The following is a 20,940-nucleotide window of genomic DNA, read 5'->3' on the forward strand; positions in this document are numbered from 1 at the left end:
TATTAAAATACATATTCTGGAAAAAAAAAATAAATTAGATTTAGCACTCCAAGACTTGAAACTCAAATTCCAGTGAAATTTTTAAATTAGGTCACAAATGACACCATTTATTAGACTGAAGAATAAAAATTTTAAAAACATTTCTGGTAAAAATCAATCTGCTCCTTCAGCTTCAACTTTCTGAACACTACAATGCAAAATAATTAATATCCTTCTAAATCTCTTTTTTCTCCATGCTGTCTGGAAAAGCTTGAGCATTGTGTGTTGTAATTATGCCCTAAGGAAATGTAGTTGCTATAGACTTTCTTCTTTCCATATCTCTCTCAATAAAATGTTGTTGTGAATTACAGGTACAGGAAGCATGATCCTTGCAATTACCAGATTTGGGCTTTGCATTGTCATTATGATTTGGTTGACCGATGATAAAGAGAAATATTTTACAAAGCACCTCAGACAGGTACTAAATACAGTGAATAATCATGCAGTAATTTCTCTGAAAACCATTATACATGAGACAATAAAGTAAGTAAACATAGCTGAATGTGGCTGTTGAAGCTTTGATTCATTTCCTCCCTAAAGGGATGCTTGTGAGATTTTGCTGGTGTCTCTGAAATTAGTAAAAAAGAGCTTTCTTTCAATCTTATATTTTTTGCGTTTGATTTTGTTGGGGTTTTATTTTGTTGTTGGAGAGGAAGCGGTGAAGGATAATTAAGCAATGCTAATGAAATCTATCAATTTCACCATAACTGGCTGCAAAACTAAACAGAAGGCAAAAAGGATAAGAAAAACAAAAACAAACCAAAAAGGAACTACACAGCAATATTCAATTTCAAGCCCATTGATAGATATTGTACATGGAATAATGCAGGACAAATACAACTGAGTCCCTGCAGAGTCTGGTTCATAGCTGCTACTGTCTGAAAGCTTCATCAAAGATCCAGTCCGAATGTGGATACAATAGAATAACAAATTCTTTTGCCTAAACGTTCAGTCTAATTCAGTCTAAAATGAAAGTAAAATTCATCTTGTGCAAGCAACTAGATACAGGTATTTTCTTGCTATATGTTGGTTTTTACTTAGAAATTCTGAATTAGTTTCAATTGTGTGTACCACATCACAGAAAGCTTTTTCAGCAATTAACAAGGACACCAAAAGGTTGAGCCTTTACACCTTGTTGATGTATTTGTGCAGGCATTTCCTCCTTGAAGCAGTTTCTGGCATGTATGACAACCTTAGTTCTGCTACTTCAACGTGTTTAGATGTTAATTGATATCCAAGACAGTTTGTTTTAACATGGAGACAGGATTTTACCAGCTCCCTCCAACCTTCTCCATGCTCTTGCTGCAAGGAGGTGGCCCTCTGTGCACCACTGAAACAACACACTTTTCTTCAAACACTGTTTTCCTTATCTAGCCAAATTGCAGACCAAGCATACTGCTCAACAAAGCATGTTCCAGTAGGTTCCTTGCTGCAGCTGCTGGAAACTCCAAAGACCATTTTCCCTGAAATGGAGTCTGTTCATCTCTCTTGGTGAGCTCTGCAGACTCCTGAACACATATGCACCACTAATTTCCGACTGATGTTGCCTCAGATACAATTAAGCAATTAAGAAGTTTTAAGATCACACTCTTATTGCCTGTTTTACTCTGCTAAAAAGCAGAAAAGCAGAAGAAATGTAAACAAATTCTAAAACAAACAAACAAAAACAAACAAACAAACAAAAAAAAAAAAAAAAAAACCTAAGGGTTTGCAATTGTACAATTGAAACCAGAAGGATGATACTACTGCATATGAACAATTCTTAAGGCAATGCGAGCATGCTTTGCACTGAACTGTGAAAAAATACAAATTATAAATAAATTTAAATCATAACTGAAGCATGTTGCAAGAACATCTAGGATGTACAGCACTGGAGACAGAGACAGTGCACTCTAGCCTATTATCAACCCTAAATGATGGAGAGAAATATGTATTTTCAGATCACATTCCAATTACTCCTTAACTGCTAAAACATTTACTTAAAAGGTCACTGCAGCTTGCAAAACTTGTGGTTCCCTTGAGACCACTCTGATTGTTAATTCAGATGACATTCATGCTTAAAAGTCTGATAACTGAGGAATTGTACAGTGTCATCCCTTAGCATCTGAACATAGGTAATGAGCAAGACTGTTGAGGCATTAATTTTTAATATAAAATGGAACTGGAAGCTCTGAAGATAGAAGAAATAAACAACTCTGTTTTCTTTTTCTTTTTCAGTATTTCTTAACATTTAGTACTTGTTTCAATTACTGACACAAGCCTCCTGCACCCCACAGTTATCTGATGAGGACTTACCGTTACTCCAAAGAACCTGGTTTCATTCATAGCATTCAGAAAAATGTTGCCGAGTTTTTGATTTGAGTAGTTAAAATCTTCAATTTTTTGGTGCTTGTTGGTGGAATTCAGGTGTTTCATTGCCCGCTGTAGGGTGCTGGCAATCACCCATATTCCATCATAGGCATAACCGTGAAATTTGCTGGATTGCCCATCACCACGTCTAGCATTGTATTCCTTTTCATACTGCTGTGGAGTCTGCAGAGGAGATAAAATTCAGTTTTACCTCAGCACTTTACACAGCTGAATCTAAACCAACACCTCAAACTGCAGCCTCCAATTTAGAGATGTGCATAACTAATACAGAAAAGGCCTCCAAGATAAAAATTATGAAAGAAAATAAAATTCCAGAAACATGTATTGCCTGATTTAAAAACTGCTGGTGAGATTGGGAAGCAGAACTAGGAGACAGAGATACTGAAAGCAGTTGTACTGCTTATTTACTGTATAAATGACAACTTGCTTTATTTTACTTTTGTACAAAAGGCTCCAGTTCAACCAAAACTTTACAATGGTGAGCCCTAATACTAGAACAGGGAATAAGTCTCTATTCCTGCAAATTAGTGATCTGATTACACTTTACAGGATAACACAAATCAAATAACCTTTACTTGAGCAACCGTTTGCTCAATATGAAATTTTGAGTGGATATTTGTCTATATTTTACAAGTTCACTATGTTCTGCATGGTGTGCTGTCATATGATGAGCTATCCTTCACTAAAGTTGTCTTTGATGCTCACTCAGCAAGGAATGAAAGGCAGATGGGGCAAAAAGATGAAAAGCAGCAAAATCAGGCATGTTTATTCATTGGTTTGTATGGATTTGTTCTGTGATAAAATTTTGTGTGCTTTATGGAAAAACCATATATTTTTATATTTAAAACAAGCCTCACCTCCTGCTCCCTGGTTCTGAGAGACACAAATCACCATTCAAATTGCCATTTGCAGAACAGTTTAAATATGAGAGTTTTCTGTTTCTGTGTTTAACTATTTAACTTGAAGTGACACAGCACATGATACTAAAGACTGTAATTCAAACTTTAATGTACATTTAACTACAATGTTCATACTGGAGGAAGAGGGCAGATTTGAAGCAAGGGACTTCACTGCTTTCTTACCCTGCAGAGAATTAGATTTGATTTTGAAATATTTTAAAATTGCAAACTAGTGAAACTAACTAGTGATTAAGTAGTGAAACTAACTGTGATTACTTCCAGGTCACTTGGTAGAAGAACCCTTTAGCTTCATCTCCCTCCTTGGTGCTCTACTGTGCCAACCCAGCAGTGAGGAACTGATGGTACAATAAAATACATGGAAGAGAAATACTAACCCTTCCTGATATAGTCTTATTTGTTTTTGAGCTGAGAGGCTCAAAATCCACTCCAATATAACCCTCCATGGCTGCAAGAAGATTTTTGATGAGACACTGTGAGGAATTAATCCAGGCTTCCCACCAAAGATTTTCATACCACCCTGGAATAATCCACTGATATTTGCTGCCATACATTTCTTCATCATAAGCCTGCAAATAAGAAAAACAGAAAAGATAATGGACATTGTAATAGAGGCATTGAACATAAAACTAATTGCTTTTCGTTAACGTTTTAAAATTATTAATGAAATTATGATAATTGGCATACAGAAGTATTTTAAGCAGTTTAGAATAATTACTTGCTAATAATGAAGACTTTTTTGGAAGACTCCTGACTTTAGAATTCAGGACATGAGAATTTACTAAACCCTGTTTTTCTTTCAATGGATCATTTCTTAAAAAGCAGAAAAATGAAATTGTATTCTAGAACTGAGGGAGTTAAAGAGGAACACAAACAGAAGGCACAGCTTTCCACAGAAAGTTCTTTACAACACAACTATTACCTGAGCGATAGAACTACCATGCTACCACATTTAAACTAAGTAATTATCACCCTTAAGGACTAGGTTAACAAGAAAACTTGGATTATAGGCACCATTGAATCACACGTGGAAAATATGAATTAGGTGAGTGCTAAAAAGCAGACCACAGTAACATTAAGTTAGCAGTTCCTCCTGAGGAGCATGAGTGAATAGTGAATTGATAAAGCAAAATATTAATGATTTTTTTTTTCTCAGCAAGAAATAAAAAAAAAAATATTTTTGTCATTTTAAATGTCAATTTTAATTTCTTCATATGAAATTCTATATTGTTGGAATACTGAATACAACCCACTGTAATCCAAGATACTGAGATTTTAGTTATCTCCTCTCAATACTTAGCAGATATATATAACAGGAAACAGAAATACTTTCTTAGTCAGGCACATATGCTGTTGTACCTAAAAGCTGATGTATTCTCAAATATTCTCTTTGATTGGGAAGAGTGTTCTAGGATAAAATTAGCAAATTTTATCTCAGATGTTTCTCACTGTCTTGCAACTAGATATTTTTCTTTTGACATTTCAGTCAGACTCCATTTCAAAACTGCAGGTTTCATGCTTCTTTGGCTCATAATATAGGCAATACTTGAGATAGAAGGCCTAAGATAAAAATTCCAATTTTTAGAAATATGTGGTGCAAGCTTAGAGCTCTTAATAGGAAAACTCCTTCATTTTCACAAAAAGTATTACAGAAGAAGGAAATCATAAGAATGAAAACAGGACACATTAGTAATTCTGAAATACTTTTGAAAAGTATCCCAAAGATCATACAAAAAGCCTATCAGAGAAGTAAAGATCAATAACAGAAGATATGAAATAGGAAAACCTCCTAAATATGTTAATACCCAAATTGAAAATGGGCTTTAAATCTGTGAAGTCTATTATAATGGTGCCAGCTCAGTTCATAACAGTATTGTGCACAAAGCAGATTTATTTGGCTCCTGGTTGCAGAAGCTTTTGTTCAGACAAAATCAAATTTCGTGCCTTTGTATACATTGCTGCTTGAAAGTCCAGTCTGAAACCTGGTGTCTTGCATCTCATATATTATTCCACAATCCATATAAACAGTTTGTCTTTCTCTTGCTTGTTAATTCTGCCCTTCCAGAAACATATCTGCTTCTGTCCTCCTGCCCTCCTGCACAGCTATGGAGACACTGTATTCCAGGGCCACTTGAGAGGAAAATGGCAATTCCATCCTGCAGTACTTCCTTCTAAAAGAGTTTGCATTATACAGTTAGGTCATTCAAGACCTTTCAGTCACTCAGTGTTTTTTATCTCACAGTTTTTTAATCATGAGGATGCAAACTGACTCGGAATAGTGCTTTTAGAGAAGGACGGTCTTACATAGCTTCCCCTGCTCTATTAAAGAGATTAAAGTATCAAATTGTGTATTGCCAGAAAGTATTGGCTGTGAACTATTCTGGAATTAGAGCTGCTGGAAATTTTGTTTGCATAAGCACTTGTACTGTTTCCTGCATAATCTGAGAACGCCCTGGAAAATCAGCTGAAAATTGAAAGTTTCAAAATAGCCAGAAATTTCATCCTGGAAACAAGGGACCATTCCCAACATGATTGCCTGAAAGACTGGGTACACTTCCACACTTCTGCAACAATCTGGTTTAACAAAAGGCAAAACAAACACTTTAAGAGCTGTCAGCTCTTCCTTTGAGATACAGTGGAATGACAGGGATTGAAGGGTAGTCTGGGGAAGGCAAAAGTGGGAAGAAAATCAGATCCACTGAGGCTGAGCATCATGACCATGCAGTCATTTTTCTAGTGACAGCACAGCTGACAGTATTCAATGTTTGGGTCCCAGAAGACTTATTGCAAAATAATGCTTTTTTGCCACCATTTTCTCCCTGTTGATTCTGCTAAATGGAGATGATTTTGATGCTTAAATGATAAAAGTACTTGAAACACATGGAGTTTTATTCAACTGTTTGAGTGCACACAGACCAATATTTACATGTTTCAGTTCTAAGGGGAAGATTTTTTGGCAGACAAGAGCAAGCTGAAGAAGGTTTGCACATACTTTGTACCACCAGAACAGCATAAAGTAGTCATACATTTTCCTTAATCTTTCTCCCATGCCCTATGTAGAATGCAAAGCCCTGAGTTGCTGTCAAGGAGCCAGGAAACTGTCATGGACAATTTTTGCCCTTGTGAAACTGAATTTTTATTTTTTTATTTTAAAGCATTTTATTCTTGTTTGAATCCATAAATAAATGCTTGTTTACAACAAAGAGATTCATGCGATAGATATTTCTTATGTGTAGCAAACAATTATTGGCAATTTGGTGATTGTTGAAGTATTAAGTTTTGACCAAAAAGGCCCTAATTTCTATTCCAAGAAAACATCACATTCACCCCACAGAGGTGAAAATTAATTATAAAGCTAAGATTTCCCACAGAACTAAAATTGCTCACTGTTTTTGACACTGGTGATAAATGAACAGCTAAACTTATTTAAATCCTTGTAGGAAATGCCTGCCAGCATTCACTTTGGCTTGAACCAGTCCTGTCCTGTTTTTAAAGTTTGCTACTGCATTATACTATCTTTTAGTCCAATTTTTTTTGTGGGTGTGAGTGTTGGTCTCTTCTTCCAAATAACAAGGAATAGGAAAAGAGGAAATTATCTGAATTTGCAATTTAGATTGGATATTAAGACTTCTTCACTGAAAAGATTATCAGGGACCAGGGAAGAAGTTGAGTCACCATCATAGGAGGCATTCAAAAGATGTGCAGATGAGGCACTTAGGGACATTACTTAGTGGTAGACCTGGCAGTGCTGGGTTAATGGCTGGACTTGATAATCTTAAAGGTCTTTACAACCAAAATGGTTCTATCATTTTATATAAACTCCTATGGATGTCCTGGGGAAGCCTTACAGAATATGACTATTGAATACAGGCAGAAAAGTAAGGCAAACTTTAAAGATTTTACCACCTACGTAAGTCATTACCAAATAATATTTAGGATATAATCACAATCAGGGAAAAAATAAATCTTGCATTAGTGAAAAAGCAACTTCCTTTAACAAACTCAAAGCCTTTTTCTGACTGACATCAGTAACCCTGCAGAATATAACAAGGAATCACAAGTGAAATCTGTCTGAAGACACACCTGAAAAAGAGGAGCTTAAAAACTTGACATATTTATTGTCCTCTTAGACATGTATCTGTAGGAGTGCATGAGTCAATAATATATTTTGTGACTAATAACAAGCCTTCTGACATATTGTAGTGCATTAATATATAAATGACCTACTTTGAACTGCCCTCTCCTGCATTGTCTCCTGCTGAAACTCTCAAATAAATACATTTAAACAAGCCTAAATACATGATCTTTCAGATTTCTCCAAGCTCCAGAAAAATCCACCTTATTATTTTTGACACTAATGTACTTTAGAAGCAGCCATCATGCTTTGAACCTCTCAGAGTTATGCACGTTTCCCACGTTCACACCAAACCCTAGCCACAGAAACCTGTGGCTGGCACTCCTGTGACAGAGACAGCCTCTCCCTGGAACCCTTCAGATGTCAGCAATGCAGACTAAAGGACAGCCTGCCCCTCTAAGGAATTCTGAGATTTCTTCAGTGGCCTCACATGAACATGGATTTGAAAGAGAATTCTAGAGAAATGCAACTAGAAATTAAGGGCAACTAGAAATGAGGCCAATCTCTTGCTAATGTTGGATTGGAAGATAATTCTGACCAGGACCCCTCTGCTGGGGAAATGCAGCCCAATCCCAAGAGATCCGAGGAGGTTCTGGGCTGCAGAAGTACCATTCTTTCTTCCAGGAATGAAAAAACAGAAGATTATCTCTATCAATCCAATTTAAGTAGCAGTACAAAAAGATCTATATATAAAGACCTATAAGAGATTTGAAGAATGAAAAAATAAAATAATGCTTTCCATTTCCTTTTGGATGAAAACAGATTTTGTTCCTTCCAAATATATTCTACACTCTCCTTTCCAAATTTTGCCACCAACTGGGACAGCTGCTGGGACACATGTAGCACTCAGATTTTAAACTTCTGCCTTTCCTTTCTTTCCAAGGATAGGTAACTGCCTCACTAAGTGAACACTAAAAAACACCCTTGGAAATTTAGATGCTGTCTTTATTGCTTTTCCATTATATTTACTATGTTCTAACTAATCAAACTATTTAGACTAAGAACTCAATACTTAGGCCACTAAAATCTTTCTCTTTCGTATTTGTTTTCAGTCTGGTACAAGTATAGATCCACAGTTTAATCCTGCTACTTTTACAGGCAATAACAGTGGATAAGTTTGCAGCACATTCACAAAATAAATTGTGAGGATAGGGAATTTTATGTTTGCTAGTCTTACTGTTATGGTTAAAAAAATTTTATTTTTTACCAACTAATATTTGCTTTCATGTAATACATGTAAAATGTACAGCAATCAGATGGGAATGACAACTGTACAATTAGCAACATTTTTAGTAGTAGAAATTATTAGTGTTGCAGAGTTAGAATGTATAGGAACTGGCTTGAATTTCTTATTCTTTAAAAGCAAAACACACCAAGCCCATACATACAGATATTATCACCAGAACACAGCCCTTGGACAAGACTGAAATCTTGCAGCTCTAGCTCTATCTGCTGCTACATATGCAAGTATTTCCCTGGATCTGATGTGAAGAGCAATGCTCAAGTTTGATTTAGCAGTTAATTCCACTACAGGAAAGTGATAAGAAGCTAACCACGCAGTCTATGCCTAAATTTCACTGAAGACAAAGCATTTTATTGAAAGAGAAATGGAACTACAGATGTGTAACCTCTATTTAGGATATAAACCTTCACAGAGCTGAACTCCATGAAGAAATGTTTATGCTCAAGTTACTTTTTTATCAAACGCAGCACATTCTTTATTCTGATGTGCAATTAAATGTATTTACTTACACAGCAGAAAACTTTCACAGCCATTTCCTCATTAAACTGGCCAAGGATTATCCGAACGTCATTGCCCTGCAGATGGAATAAAATAAGGGGCAGTTAAACACAGTCGCAGCTTCCAGAAAGTGGTAACTTTAATTGGCCATTCAGATCATGCAGGGAGTTAGCACAGATTACAGCTGCAGACAGAATTAACACAGAACTGTTTCATCTTCTATAAGTTCAAGAACCTGAAGTACCGCAGAAGAAAAAAAAAAGCTGAGGTGCAGAAGATTATTAGTCTATAGTAGTAATGAGAGTAAAACTGATACTACAGTCAAATATTAGTATTCAATAACACTAAAATATCAAATATTCGTTTGTTTCTTTGCAGTATTTCTACTGCAATTTTGCATATTAGAACCAGTTGAAAACATAAACTTATCATTGTCTGCATGAAATAAAACAGTAAAATTAAGAAATTAGATTTGTGAGATTAAATGCCCTGATATTACACCTGCTTTAGTAATTTTTAAAGGTTTTACTCACACAACATCTTCTCTACAGTCACTACAACATATTGTCAACTCCCTCTCTACTCCCTTCCACCTCCAAACACTAAAAAAAAATCACAGTTTAAGAACCTATGACTGAAGACCAAAGACAATTTTACTTTCATACTTAGAAACATATTAAGAGAGTCTTCCTAAATTCAGGAGCTTATGCAGGAAAATATTTCTCTACGAACAGGACTAACCTCTTCCTAACATGAAAAATTATTTCTAATATCCATAAAACACACTTTTATGGCTTCACACTACCTTTTCTTTCACACAAAGGCAGAGTTCTCTGCAAAAGCTTGAGCAAATAATTTTTTTCATTTCTTTTATATAAGACCTGTTTAAAATTACTAATAACTCTTTCACTCTCCAAGGAAAAAACAAACACATGTTTCGGTACAATTTTCAATGGCAAAAAACATTTAAGTTTTAATTAAATCAATTTGTCAAAGACTTTTAGCTCAGATAATTTCACTGTTTATTTCTTGTTTAGCAGAAAATATTATGATGGACAGTGCAGTAAGATATTAGAATGCCTCTGTAATTAAATGCATGAAAACAGTATCACTCTTAGCATGGTTTAAATCAGAAATAATGTAATGTGCTTTGCTCATTCTGAACCTGTGCATTTTCAGCAAGCCTGCTTCTCTTCATTTTTATATTTAGCCACAGACTGATAAAGTAATGTAAATCTTTTTCAAGTGGATTAGATTCTTTATAAACAAAATCTAACAAGGTTACATGAAACTAAACAAACAAATTACACAAATTACATCAATAGTATTACCATTTTTGTAAAGCCAATAAATAGATTTAGGAATTATGCACAAAAAAACTCCCTCACCTCATCTACTATTTCTTTTTTGTCACATTTTAAAAATAATTTAGTTATTCTTGGAACCTCAGCTCTGAGTCACTTGACTGCTCTGAAGATAAAAACGCAGACTTAATATTTGAATAAAAGAGTAGCAGAGTTTGATTAAAAATAAATGGCACAGCACCTAATAATTAAACTTAAAATTGAAGAAATTCCTTTCTATTTCATAACATGATGAGAACCAATTAAAAGAATAAACAAACAAACACAATATGTAAACTGTGTGGCTTCATCAATAATAATCCCAGAGCACACACACAGCAATGCTGCCCACTGGATGTATGACAACATCCAGACTGAAGTCATAGTGCCTGTGGTGTGTGGTTTCACACCTTAAGACATTGCTTCCACCTGGTTATAACATAATTTAGTATGCAATCATGTAACCAAAGAATTGTGTGTCAGAACACACGTAATTTAGGAGCTAATTTAGGAAAGTCTGTACAGCAGCTCTCCCTCTTTCATGCACAGGATCCTTCCTCTGTGCAATGACACACTCCTCAGCCAGCCTCTTCCTCCTGAACTCCACTTTCTGCATTCCATTCCACATTTTCCCCAGATTTGTTCTTGAAGAATTGCATTCAAGATTGCAAATAAGCCTAGATCCATTGGATGCCAGGCTTGGGTCTGCTGGCTCCATCTCACATAAGAGACACTGAAGCTTCAAATTCATGCAGCTGCACATAGCTCAAGTCCTTGCAGAGGTTTTATCTGCATGGACAATGAAATCTGCACCCAAGTGTATCAGAGCTGGGGTCATGTCAGTGCTCGTGGGTCAAAGTCCACATTACAGAGTGATACATCAGATGCCTGCTGGGCAAAACTTTTTTACCCCTTCATTCATATTGTTAACTGACTATAAACAAGCATGATTTCCTTGCAAGGATATACTCGTCCTTTACTGAAACCCATGCAGAATGATGCAAGTTAACACAGTGGAACTTCCTCATAGGGATCAAAGAAATCACCCACTAGATCTCTGCAAGTGTCAAGCCTCTTTTTCAGAGAGCTGTAAATTGCTTGCATGGAGCTAAAACATATTTGGCAGAAGAGGTTTTAATTCATGGAACTAGGCAGGTGATCTACAAGATGATTAAAAACATCCCAGGGGGAAGGCAACTCCCAAAACTGCACTTACATAAAAAGACCAATGTTTAGACTGTTTGCCAGATGGTGAGCTGTCATATTTACTCTTCCCAGAGATTACAGTAGCAATATCAGCATTTAAGCTTTGCCCCTCAGTAAGAAATACATATGTTCCCATATGGACTGAAGTTCAAACAAGAAAATGAAGAACAGTTACATTTCATTTACCCACAGTTGTGGCAAACCCTGCATAAAAACATGTTTTATAAATTAAGACTATAGCACAGCCTCAAAAAATAATGACTCTTTTTCTCCTTTCTCTTTCTTTCTTTCTTTTTCTTTTTCTTTTTTTCTTTCTTTCTTGCTTTCTTTCTTTCTTGCTTTCTTTCTTGCTTTCTTTCTTTCTCATAGGTGAGGATATTATTTGGTTACTAAATATAAAATGTCTTTGGTAGCACCAGGAGCTGAGTAATATAAACCTTGAAGAGAGTGAGGATCAACACATCTAAGATGCTCTCCTGAGGGATGAAGAACAACTTGTCTCCTTCAGTGCCATTTCTAACAGCCTCAGACACGAGAGACTCTTTAGCCTTTTCAGAGTTTTTGAGTGATGCATTTTATGCTGAAATAGGCAGCTATTTTTTTTTCAGCCTTCAGAGCTTCCTTTCTTTGATCAGATTTTAATCTGCCTCATTTCTAATGAATAACACCACAATGTTGTATTATATAGCTTTTCAGAGAAGGATTGCTACAATATCTCATCTGCCAGGAAAAGTCAACGTCTTGGCAGGCTCTTTATGAGATGCCTAAATTGAATAGCTCAGATACTCTGTCTTATTCTCTACCACATATCTGACAGTCAAGAGGTTATCGATAAATCTACAAAATCCTGGGTACCTTTGACAAAAGAGTGTTCTGCCTTCTAAATGCCTGGATGTCCACTTGAAGAACTATAGATAAGCCTCTGACCTTAGCTATGGAATCACTGATGGTGAAGGTGAACTAGAGGACATCAACTCCCACAATCATAACATGATGGTAATTATTTTGTCCGACATGCAAGACACAAAAAAAGTTGGAAGCAGAAGTGTTATTGCTCTTGCAATTTGTCTGCATATGTTAGAATTTTCAAGCATTTACATGGATGTACAAATCCATACCTTTCTCTGAGCACAAAAATGAATTTTAAAGATATACTTCTGCTTAAATTTGCCTTTTAACTGTGCAGTCAATGCAGTAGAAACGAAGGTGTTACTGAGAGAAATATAAAATATAAAGGTATATTTCTGCAAATCATACCAGACTTTGCTATTTCCCATTCCATAATCATCAGTTTCATTAATTTAAATGTGTTTGTGAAAATAAAAGGTATTTCAGGTGAGCAGATAGCAGCTTACATTAGATATGAGGTTTACGTGTAGAAGAAAGGAATTAACATTATTAGAATTGTTTAGCTAAATTCTCTGTCAAACATGTACCTAATGATAACTAACCTTATGTTTCTGTCAAGAGCAAGAAATTTTCTGGATAATTCCTTATTTATTATTTTACTAATTTGCTTTGAAGAAGAAATCAAGAGATAACAAATATACTGTTAGCTCATCTGGAATTCCCTGCAAAACAACCCAGTGTGTTGCTGATGCAGAGGACAGCTAAAACCACATTGCTTCTTCTGACTTCCAGCCTAAAGATGCATGCTTAATATGCATATTTTTCTTGTTATTACACCATTCCTAGTCAAAAATACGGACTTTACTGTAACACCTACAGGAGTGTCTTCAACCCAGACAGGTTTCCAGACAGAAAAACAAACTGGCTTAGACTGGACAAACATTGGCTTTCCACAAACATAAACTTTACTTATTAATACTTTAAACATTCAGGCTTAGGTTTCTAGATTGTGACAATAATAAATCCCACTTAGTTTACCATGCTCCAGAACCTTTGCAGGTTCAGTAGTGGTCTAGTCTTACACAGGTCAATATTGCTTTAATGTAATTTTTTTAAACATAATTTAGTTTATTAAGTTCTTTTTTGCATCCTGTTTTACACATATTTAAGCATTTGCAAGACTGTGGCTTTGATTGTGTGTCATTTGCACTTGATGCCAGAAACAATTTGATCTTTGCCATTTAAAAGTGCTTTCTCCTGCTGTTCAATCATTTGTTTCATGTTCCTGTGCAGTTTAAGATTCATCTCTCCTGTGTCTAGTTTATTGCTGGTTGTGCTGTATGGTAATGCTAAAATATAGTTTTAATTTTATGAGATGCCAGAAGTCTAATAAATCAATACAATAAGAGAAGGATGAGAAATTATTCTGCTACCAAATTTTTTTTCTTCTTTTCTCCTTGTGATTCATTTGAAATCATGCAGATGATGTTAGCAAAGAATTCAATTTAAAATGTGCAATGAAGCTAATGGAAAGAGGCTCAATTCTACATGATAATTTACCTTAAAAGGGTTCTGGTTCCAAACCTCAAGAGTTTTCCCACTATGACTGGGGCTTCAACTGCAAACATTAAGCCAGCAACAACTTCCTTTGTTTAGTACCACTATTGGGAACTATCAAAAATATTTACTATACACTTTCATTAACTTAAGAAGGTCTAGGACCTCAAAATGCCTTTTTTTTTAAATATTATTATGCAATGGAATATAATGATACATCATTCTAACACAAATTTCATTTCCTTACTCCTCTTCATAGAAAAAAAACCATCACCACTTTCTCTTTTTCATCAAACAGCAACACATACCTTAAGCTTCTTTACACTTGTGCAGGGATCATCGGAAAAACTCTCAGTATCTGAAATCTCGATGTCTTTGCCATCAAGGACGCCAGTCAGATTATTCCTCACCTGTCACAAGTTGAGAAAAAGGCAAACCAGTGAACCGAGAGCCAGTGAGAAGGAAGCAGATGGACTGCATTTATACCTGTAATGACAAGCAATGATCTAGACGATGATCTATGCACCCACATAGTTTTTTCCATTTCGCCTAAAATGTGATCAAGGTGCTATTCCCCTACGACCACAGTCTGCTATCAATGGCTGTACCATGTAAAGTATGTTATTATGATTGGCAAAAGAAGTTCACACACAGCCCCACAAACTGAGCTCCCACTTTGTGTCACGGGGTGGGCAACTCTTCTGTGTTCCCAGGGCTGTTAGGACCAAAAACTTTGTTGTAGCCAAAGTGATGTATGAGACAGTATAAAGAGAAAAGACTTATCAAGGGAACCCTTATACACTCTCAAGTACTTATTTCAGCTGATCCATGCTAGCTGGTCCTAGCATGGATCAGCAGAGCTTAGCTTACATCACTTAGGGCCTGATAAAGCCTAATGAACTCCTCTGTGCCCTACCCCTCTCAGACCATTCATCACGCCATGGGGCAGCAACAGGTACAGCTGGCTTGAAGGTGGCACATGCCATTAGGTACTAGCAGATTTTTCACCTGTTTAATAGTGACAAGACTGTCCTCATTGAGATGTCTAATAGCACAAAGAAGCCAGACAACATACAAAGCAATCTGTCTTTCTGATTTAGGGTTTTCCCCGTATAACTACTTTAAGGTTATCTGTCTTAATTGCTGCTGGTTTTCCTCCAGCCACACAAGTGCAAAACCAGTTTTACATTACTATTCCTAATAGATAAGCAAAAATAATTTTATTCTGCAACATGATTACAGACTGAAATGAAGAGAGTGGCATACCAATTTTAAGTTAATAGAATTATGATCACATCAATTGCAGTGGTTGTCTATTTAATTTGTTTGTAATAACAGAAATAGGAGAAGCAAATCAGTGTAAAACAGGTATCCCACATGCAAACACAGAAAAAAGAGGATGGAAGAAACATGATATTAAACAGGAGAATTTAGAAGCCTGTGCATCATATGATTTCTGATGACCCTCTGTATGGGTCATTTCCTGACAATCATCACTACACCAGCTGCCTTAATTACTTCTTTCATGGCCTTTATGTCATCTTATTCCCTTTAGTCATGCTTTAAAATTACTAAGACACATTTTTTTACTTTATAACCTTTTATAATGATTAGAACAAATGGACATATAAGTAACTTTTTATTAAAAATTGTTTTATCTCAGAGAAGCAAGTCAGAATGCTCAGCCCGCCAAGACTTGTTACATCCTTTATCCTTCTGTGATGCTACCAGTTTTTAAACTCATTCTGTGAAAATGTGTTCACAGAAAGTGATCAGTAGTGACTTCTTCTGCTTCTATACTTGTAAAACTGAATTATTGTTATTTTCCAGCAATGCCATTAACTGCTCCTTACAAGAGGTTTTTCTTGATACAAATAATTAAAAAAAAACAACAAACCCAAACATCTGTGATAACAAAAGAAAATAAACCTCTCTTGATCATAGTTTAGCCAATGTCCAAAATCCTTCTACCTAGTGTAAGAGAACACTAGAACTATCATTTGCTGCTGACAAAAAGTAGCATTTTCCTTACTTAGCATCAATGTACTTTCCAAAGGAATACAATCTGTCATATGCTTCTACCCAATACTGAACTATTTTCTTCTGTATGACAAGAATTTTTTTAGTTTCAGGTATGCTTTTCTGATCTTTTCTGACCAATGCTAGTCAGTCTTTTAATCAAAGAAAGACTAGATTAACACTAAGCTAAACTGAGCAGAAAACAGCTGATTTACCAAACACTGTCTAGTCAAATTAGACCATTATTAATGTAAGAACAATTACAAAAAACACACATTAAATATTATTAATACTTATGGATAGGCTTCAGTGTGGGCACAAGGCTGATGATTATAAAAATTATACTTCAGGCTGTCTACTGACTTGTTGGGATTCCATCCCTTCAGAACTTTGCACTTGAGGAATTAAATTGCGTATGTTTGGGGTTATTTCTGAGCAGCACTTATTTAAATTCAGCCACTGAGAAATTCCTTTGACATCTCCCCTGGCTCATCTGCTAGAAGCAAAGTATCTGTGGCTTTCAGAGCTCCTAGGCTTTTCATTTATCTACTGATTATCTCCCAAAAGACACACCTTACTAGATTTTGTGCCAAAGAAGTTAAAAACCTTTGCCTTTACTGCTTCAAGCAGATATTTGCTGCTTTCCAGATGCATCTGTTGTGGAGATTTTGCCAAAAGAAAGGTGATTCGTCCCCATTATCCCAACAAGATATTAGCAGCTTTGTAAGAATTTAAAAGGTTTTTCTAAAAGAAAATGTTTTCCTTTCCATGCTCTGACCTATGTCTGACACATGTCATCTTATGTCCCTGGTCTGAGAGCGTTTTTACTGTATTTTCCAGTATTTACTTCCTATTTCCATTCTTTTTTTCCCACCAACCTCAGGTTCTTTTCTTCCCTTATGAAAAGATCATGGAATGGAAACTTGTGTTTTTCTTTCTACAGAGGTTCTTGACTTCTTTCAGATAAATTTAACTACAGAATCTTCTGATTTGGATTTAGGTCCAAAGTCAGTCACCTCGATTTCTAGAGCTGCCAATCCTGATGCAAACATTCCTATTTTGGAAGAAATTTGTGAAACTGAGAATACAAAATGCTGCATGGTTTGTTTTAGCAGATGCTTGCAGTCCTGGAAAGCTTATCACCAGCAGTTTTAGTACAAGCAGTTTTAGAGCTCAGCAGCAATCTTTTCATTCCACCAACTCCAAGTAAGGAGAAATGTAAACTACTGTGCTTCTAGTTTTTGTTGTGTAAATAGGATCATTTCCACTTTCAGAAACTGCTGTAAGAAAGTGGTAACAAAACTGCATTAAGTTTTTATGAGGATCTACTGTTGCTAAGGAAATTTTGCACCAACTACAACACAGAAGCAGTGTTATTCCATGGGAGTTTAGACCCTTGTTAACAATTTAATAAAGGCTGTAGCTCTATGTCTGTTTATATCAACTTTATGTACTTTAAAGACAGCAATATTTCATTTTCCCAAAACAGGAACTCCAACCCTGGTCACCGATAAACCTGAAAATTTTCACAAACCAGTGAAAGACACTTTTGCACTGTTCTGCCGACAAAACTAGATGAAAACAGTATTTCACCATACTACAAAAACTGCAAAAATTACTGGGGTGCAAATATGTTTATTCAGGGGCAAGTTCCAAAAATGAAAGGTTTGTAAGGGATGCTTTTGCAGGAAGAAAAGGATGGCTCTTTTGCTTTAGGCAAAAGTAAAGATGGGATGCAAAAGAACTGGTTTTTCTTTCTCATTCTGCCAGAGCTGCCCTCTGATTCAGCTCCTATGACTGAAATAAAGGTTTTTAAAGTTTGCTACCAAGTCAGGCTGTACATTTTTCTTGTGAAGTGGATGGCAGCAATACTTGCCTACCTCATAGCTCTTGTATCAAATTTAGTGATGTTTGAGAGGTGAACAACAAAGTCCCTCACCCTGCACCTGTGAAAGAAGAAATACAGGGATTTTGAGGAATAATGAACTTGCACTGCAAAGGCAGAAATTTTAATTTCTTTAATCTCTATCAAACTGAGAGAGTAGATAGAAAATAGAAGTGGGCTGTTAAAAATGGTGAGTCTAGAGGAAATAAAATTTCAACATACTTGTCGTCTGTATGACAGAAAGAATGGATGTAGCTTTAAGGAAAGGAAGAAAATGTTGGGGAGCATCATGGTCTGGCACCCTAAGGAAATGGGGCACAAGTGCACAGCCCCTGGACTAGGCTGACTCACCAGCCAGCAACCCAGCAAGGCCAGCAGGACAGTCTTGGAGAGAACAGCCAGCTTCAGCCAGGCGGTGACAGCTCCATGCAAGTCCATGGTAATGAGGCAGGCCCAGTGCAAAGCTGAGAAGTCGATCCTCAAGTCTGGAGTAGGTTTGGTAAAAATAGCCAGGGTCAGACAGAACCTATGGTTGCTGGGCAGGTCCATACCAAAATGACAGGACTGAGGACAAGCTTACAGGGTCCCTGCCAGCCATAGCTGTGATGGAGAGAATGAGAAACCAGCACCCCACAGCATCACGGGGCATGGACTGATGGCACTGAGTTGAGCTGAAATGGGGTCAGGGATGGGAAAAGGGTGAGGGGGGTGCAGCCCTAGGGGGCTACTCAGGGGCAGAAAGAGCTTTTGGTGCTCTCAGAGCCCAGACACTGAATTTTGGTTGTTTTTTTACTTCTTACATGAACTCTGTGTGATGATTCTCTGCGTACAATACATAAACAACGTGGTCCCTCACAAAGATACAAAAGTTGCACACATACTGATTTTATTTCAGGTGAGATGAGATTGCTCACTTCAGAGACATTATGAGTGCAAGCATCTTATGACCTGTAGTAAGTAGTTAGCATCCATTTGACCACAGTATTTCATTTTTTTGCAAGCCAATTTTATCAGGTTTTTTTCTGAGGAAAACAGTAAAGAAAGGTGATAGTCCTGATGAACTGTCAGTTATGCTAGCTCAGATTTAGGGGTCTCCACTGACCAACATTTCAAACTATTTCAAATTATATGTTTAAAGGCACAATTCACTCAGTTAATCCTAACTCTGCCAGTTACAAAATTAATTTAATGATGTTTAGATTAATCATACTACTTTGCTTTTAACAGATATTTTCAATGACCTTTTGGTTCACTAAAGCTGCATGTAAGTACAGCAAGCTAAATCCTTGTCGTTCAGGGCAGTCTAATCCCACCAGATGTTGATCATAAGAGATGCCTAACAAATGAGAACTGGTCAGACCAGATGGATTACAGAGTCAGATATTTTACTAAGATTTCCTGTTGTCCAGAATATACAGTTCACTACAAAATGTTATACTGTAGGAGTTTCAATACAGACATATAAATATATGTGTACAAAACAAATGCTTGAATGATAAGAAAAAGTTTCCTAATTACATGGACAAAATGTAAATTGTGTGTAATTGCATAAAACAGATTACAATTTTTGGGATTAGTATAGATAGAGGTCTCACTATACAATGTGTTACAAGCAAACATAATTATCCCTATTTCCATTCCAATAGAACACATTACTCACATTTAGAGGCTTAGAAGTATTAAGTGAAAACTTACATCCAAGAAATACAAACTGCGGAGATACACTTTCATTGATATACACATCATTTGGGACTATAAAAATGAAACAGGTTGCAGAACCTCATTTGAAGCAGAGAGACAATGCAAAAATAAAAGACGAAGCAAAAATACACCAAGAGGAAACAGTAAAATATTATTTTAGCTAGTAGTAGCTAGTTTCATTTAGAGGAAAACTAAAAAATGTTTTATCGTGTAAAGGAGAAATGAAATCAGAACTGCACTGGATTTCCTTTTCTATTCAAAAGAAATCAGGTATTTTATAAAAGTACCATGTTTATGGTTTTCATTGTGACAGGAAGGGAAGAAGGAACCCCAGAATACTGGATTTTTATTTGGGTAAACTGCCACAGTACAGGTTTTCACAAAATATACTACTTTTTTCATTGAAGTAGGATGTTAGTAGCTGGGTCTAACCGGAAAACTAATGCAATCAATATTAGTCTTGCCTACAAGAAGCAACCATGTGTTTCAGACTGGAGTAATAATAACACTGTTAGTGATATTTTTGTTGTATTTGTACTATAATTATATATTCAAGTTAAAAATGGTAACTTATCCTCCTTTCTGCCTCGAATGGCAGTATGGTAAATATGGTTTCACATAAAACCTACATATGTGTGACTATCAAACAGCTCATGCCCATTTAAAAATAAACCTCTATCAAGTCACCTACAAAATGCTCTAATTTCCTCCCAAATTCTCTAAAGGAAGAAAGAAATTTCCTTACTTTACCTTTCTTGTGTTTTTTTGATCACAGAAGTTAAACATAAACAGGAGCTCTGATGTTAAACCTACCAGCTGTGTGTAAGAATTGATAGGCATGTAGGGTTCTTGTGGTAGGGGGGAAGTTAATTAGGGAGCTTTAGGGTGACCTACACACAGTCTAAGTTAGAAGGTGATTTCTCTCCAATGGATAAAAAAAAACAATTCATCTTCTCAAGATGTGGATCAGTTGCTATGAGGTACCTGAAAAAACCAGCATATTACAGTGAAATAAAAATTTAGCTAGGAAAATCTCTAAGGATCTGCACTATGACAAAGTATGAAAAGGTTAAGTTCCACTTAATCTACAGGCATGTTAAGAACATGCACACAATGTTCAGCAGGACTTTGAGCAGTCTGAAAAAATAAACTCTCTTCACTAAGACTGGACACTAAGA

At 36.1% G+C, this 20,940-nt stretch overlaps 1 protein-coding gene across 1 annotated transcript in view; it reads right to left on the reverse strand.

Annotated features, from left to right (window-relative positions):
- The window catches only part of GABBR2 (gamma-aminobutyric acid type B receptor subunit 2), a 454,172-nt gene that overhangs the window by 226,746 nt on the left and 206,486 nt on the right, over window positions 1–20,940 (reverse strand). Inside the window, exons 5-8 of the mRNA XM_041476645.1 lie at window positions 14,466–14,567; window positions 9,214–9,279; window positions 3,704–3,895; window positions 2,335–2,571 (exon numbers count right to left, since the gene is read on the reverse strand). Coding sequence (XP_041332579.1) covers window positions 2,335–2,571; window positions 3,704–3,895; window positions 9,214–9,279; window positions 14,466–14,567 — 597 coding nt within the window. The remainder of the gene's footprint in view (window positions 1–2,334; window positions 2,572–3,703; window positions 3,896–9,213; window positions 9,280–14,465; window positions 14,568–20,940) is intronic.

The sequence above is a fragment of the Pyrgilauda ruficollis genome, unplaced genomic scaffold (assembly GCF_017590135.1).
Source record: "Pyrgilauda ruficollis isolate IOZ18807 unplaced genomic scaffold, ASM1759013v1 scaffold39, whole genome shotgun sequence".
In the NCBI taxonomy this organism is placed as follows: domain Eukaryota; kingdom Metazoa; phylum Chordata; class Aves; order Passeriformes; family Passeridae; genus Pyrgilauda; species Pyrgilauda ruficollis.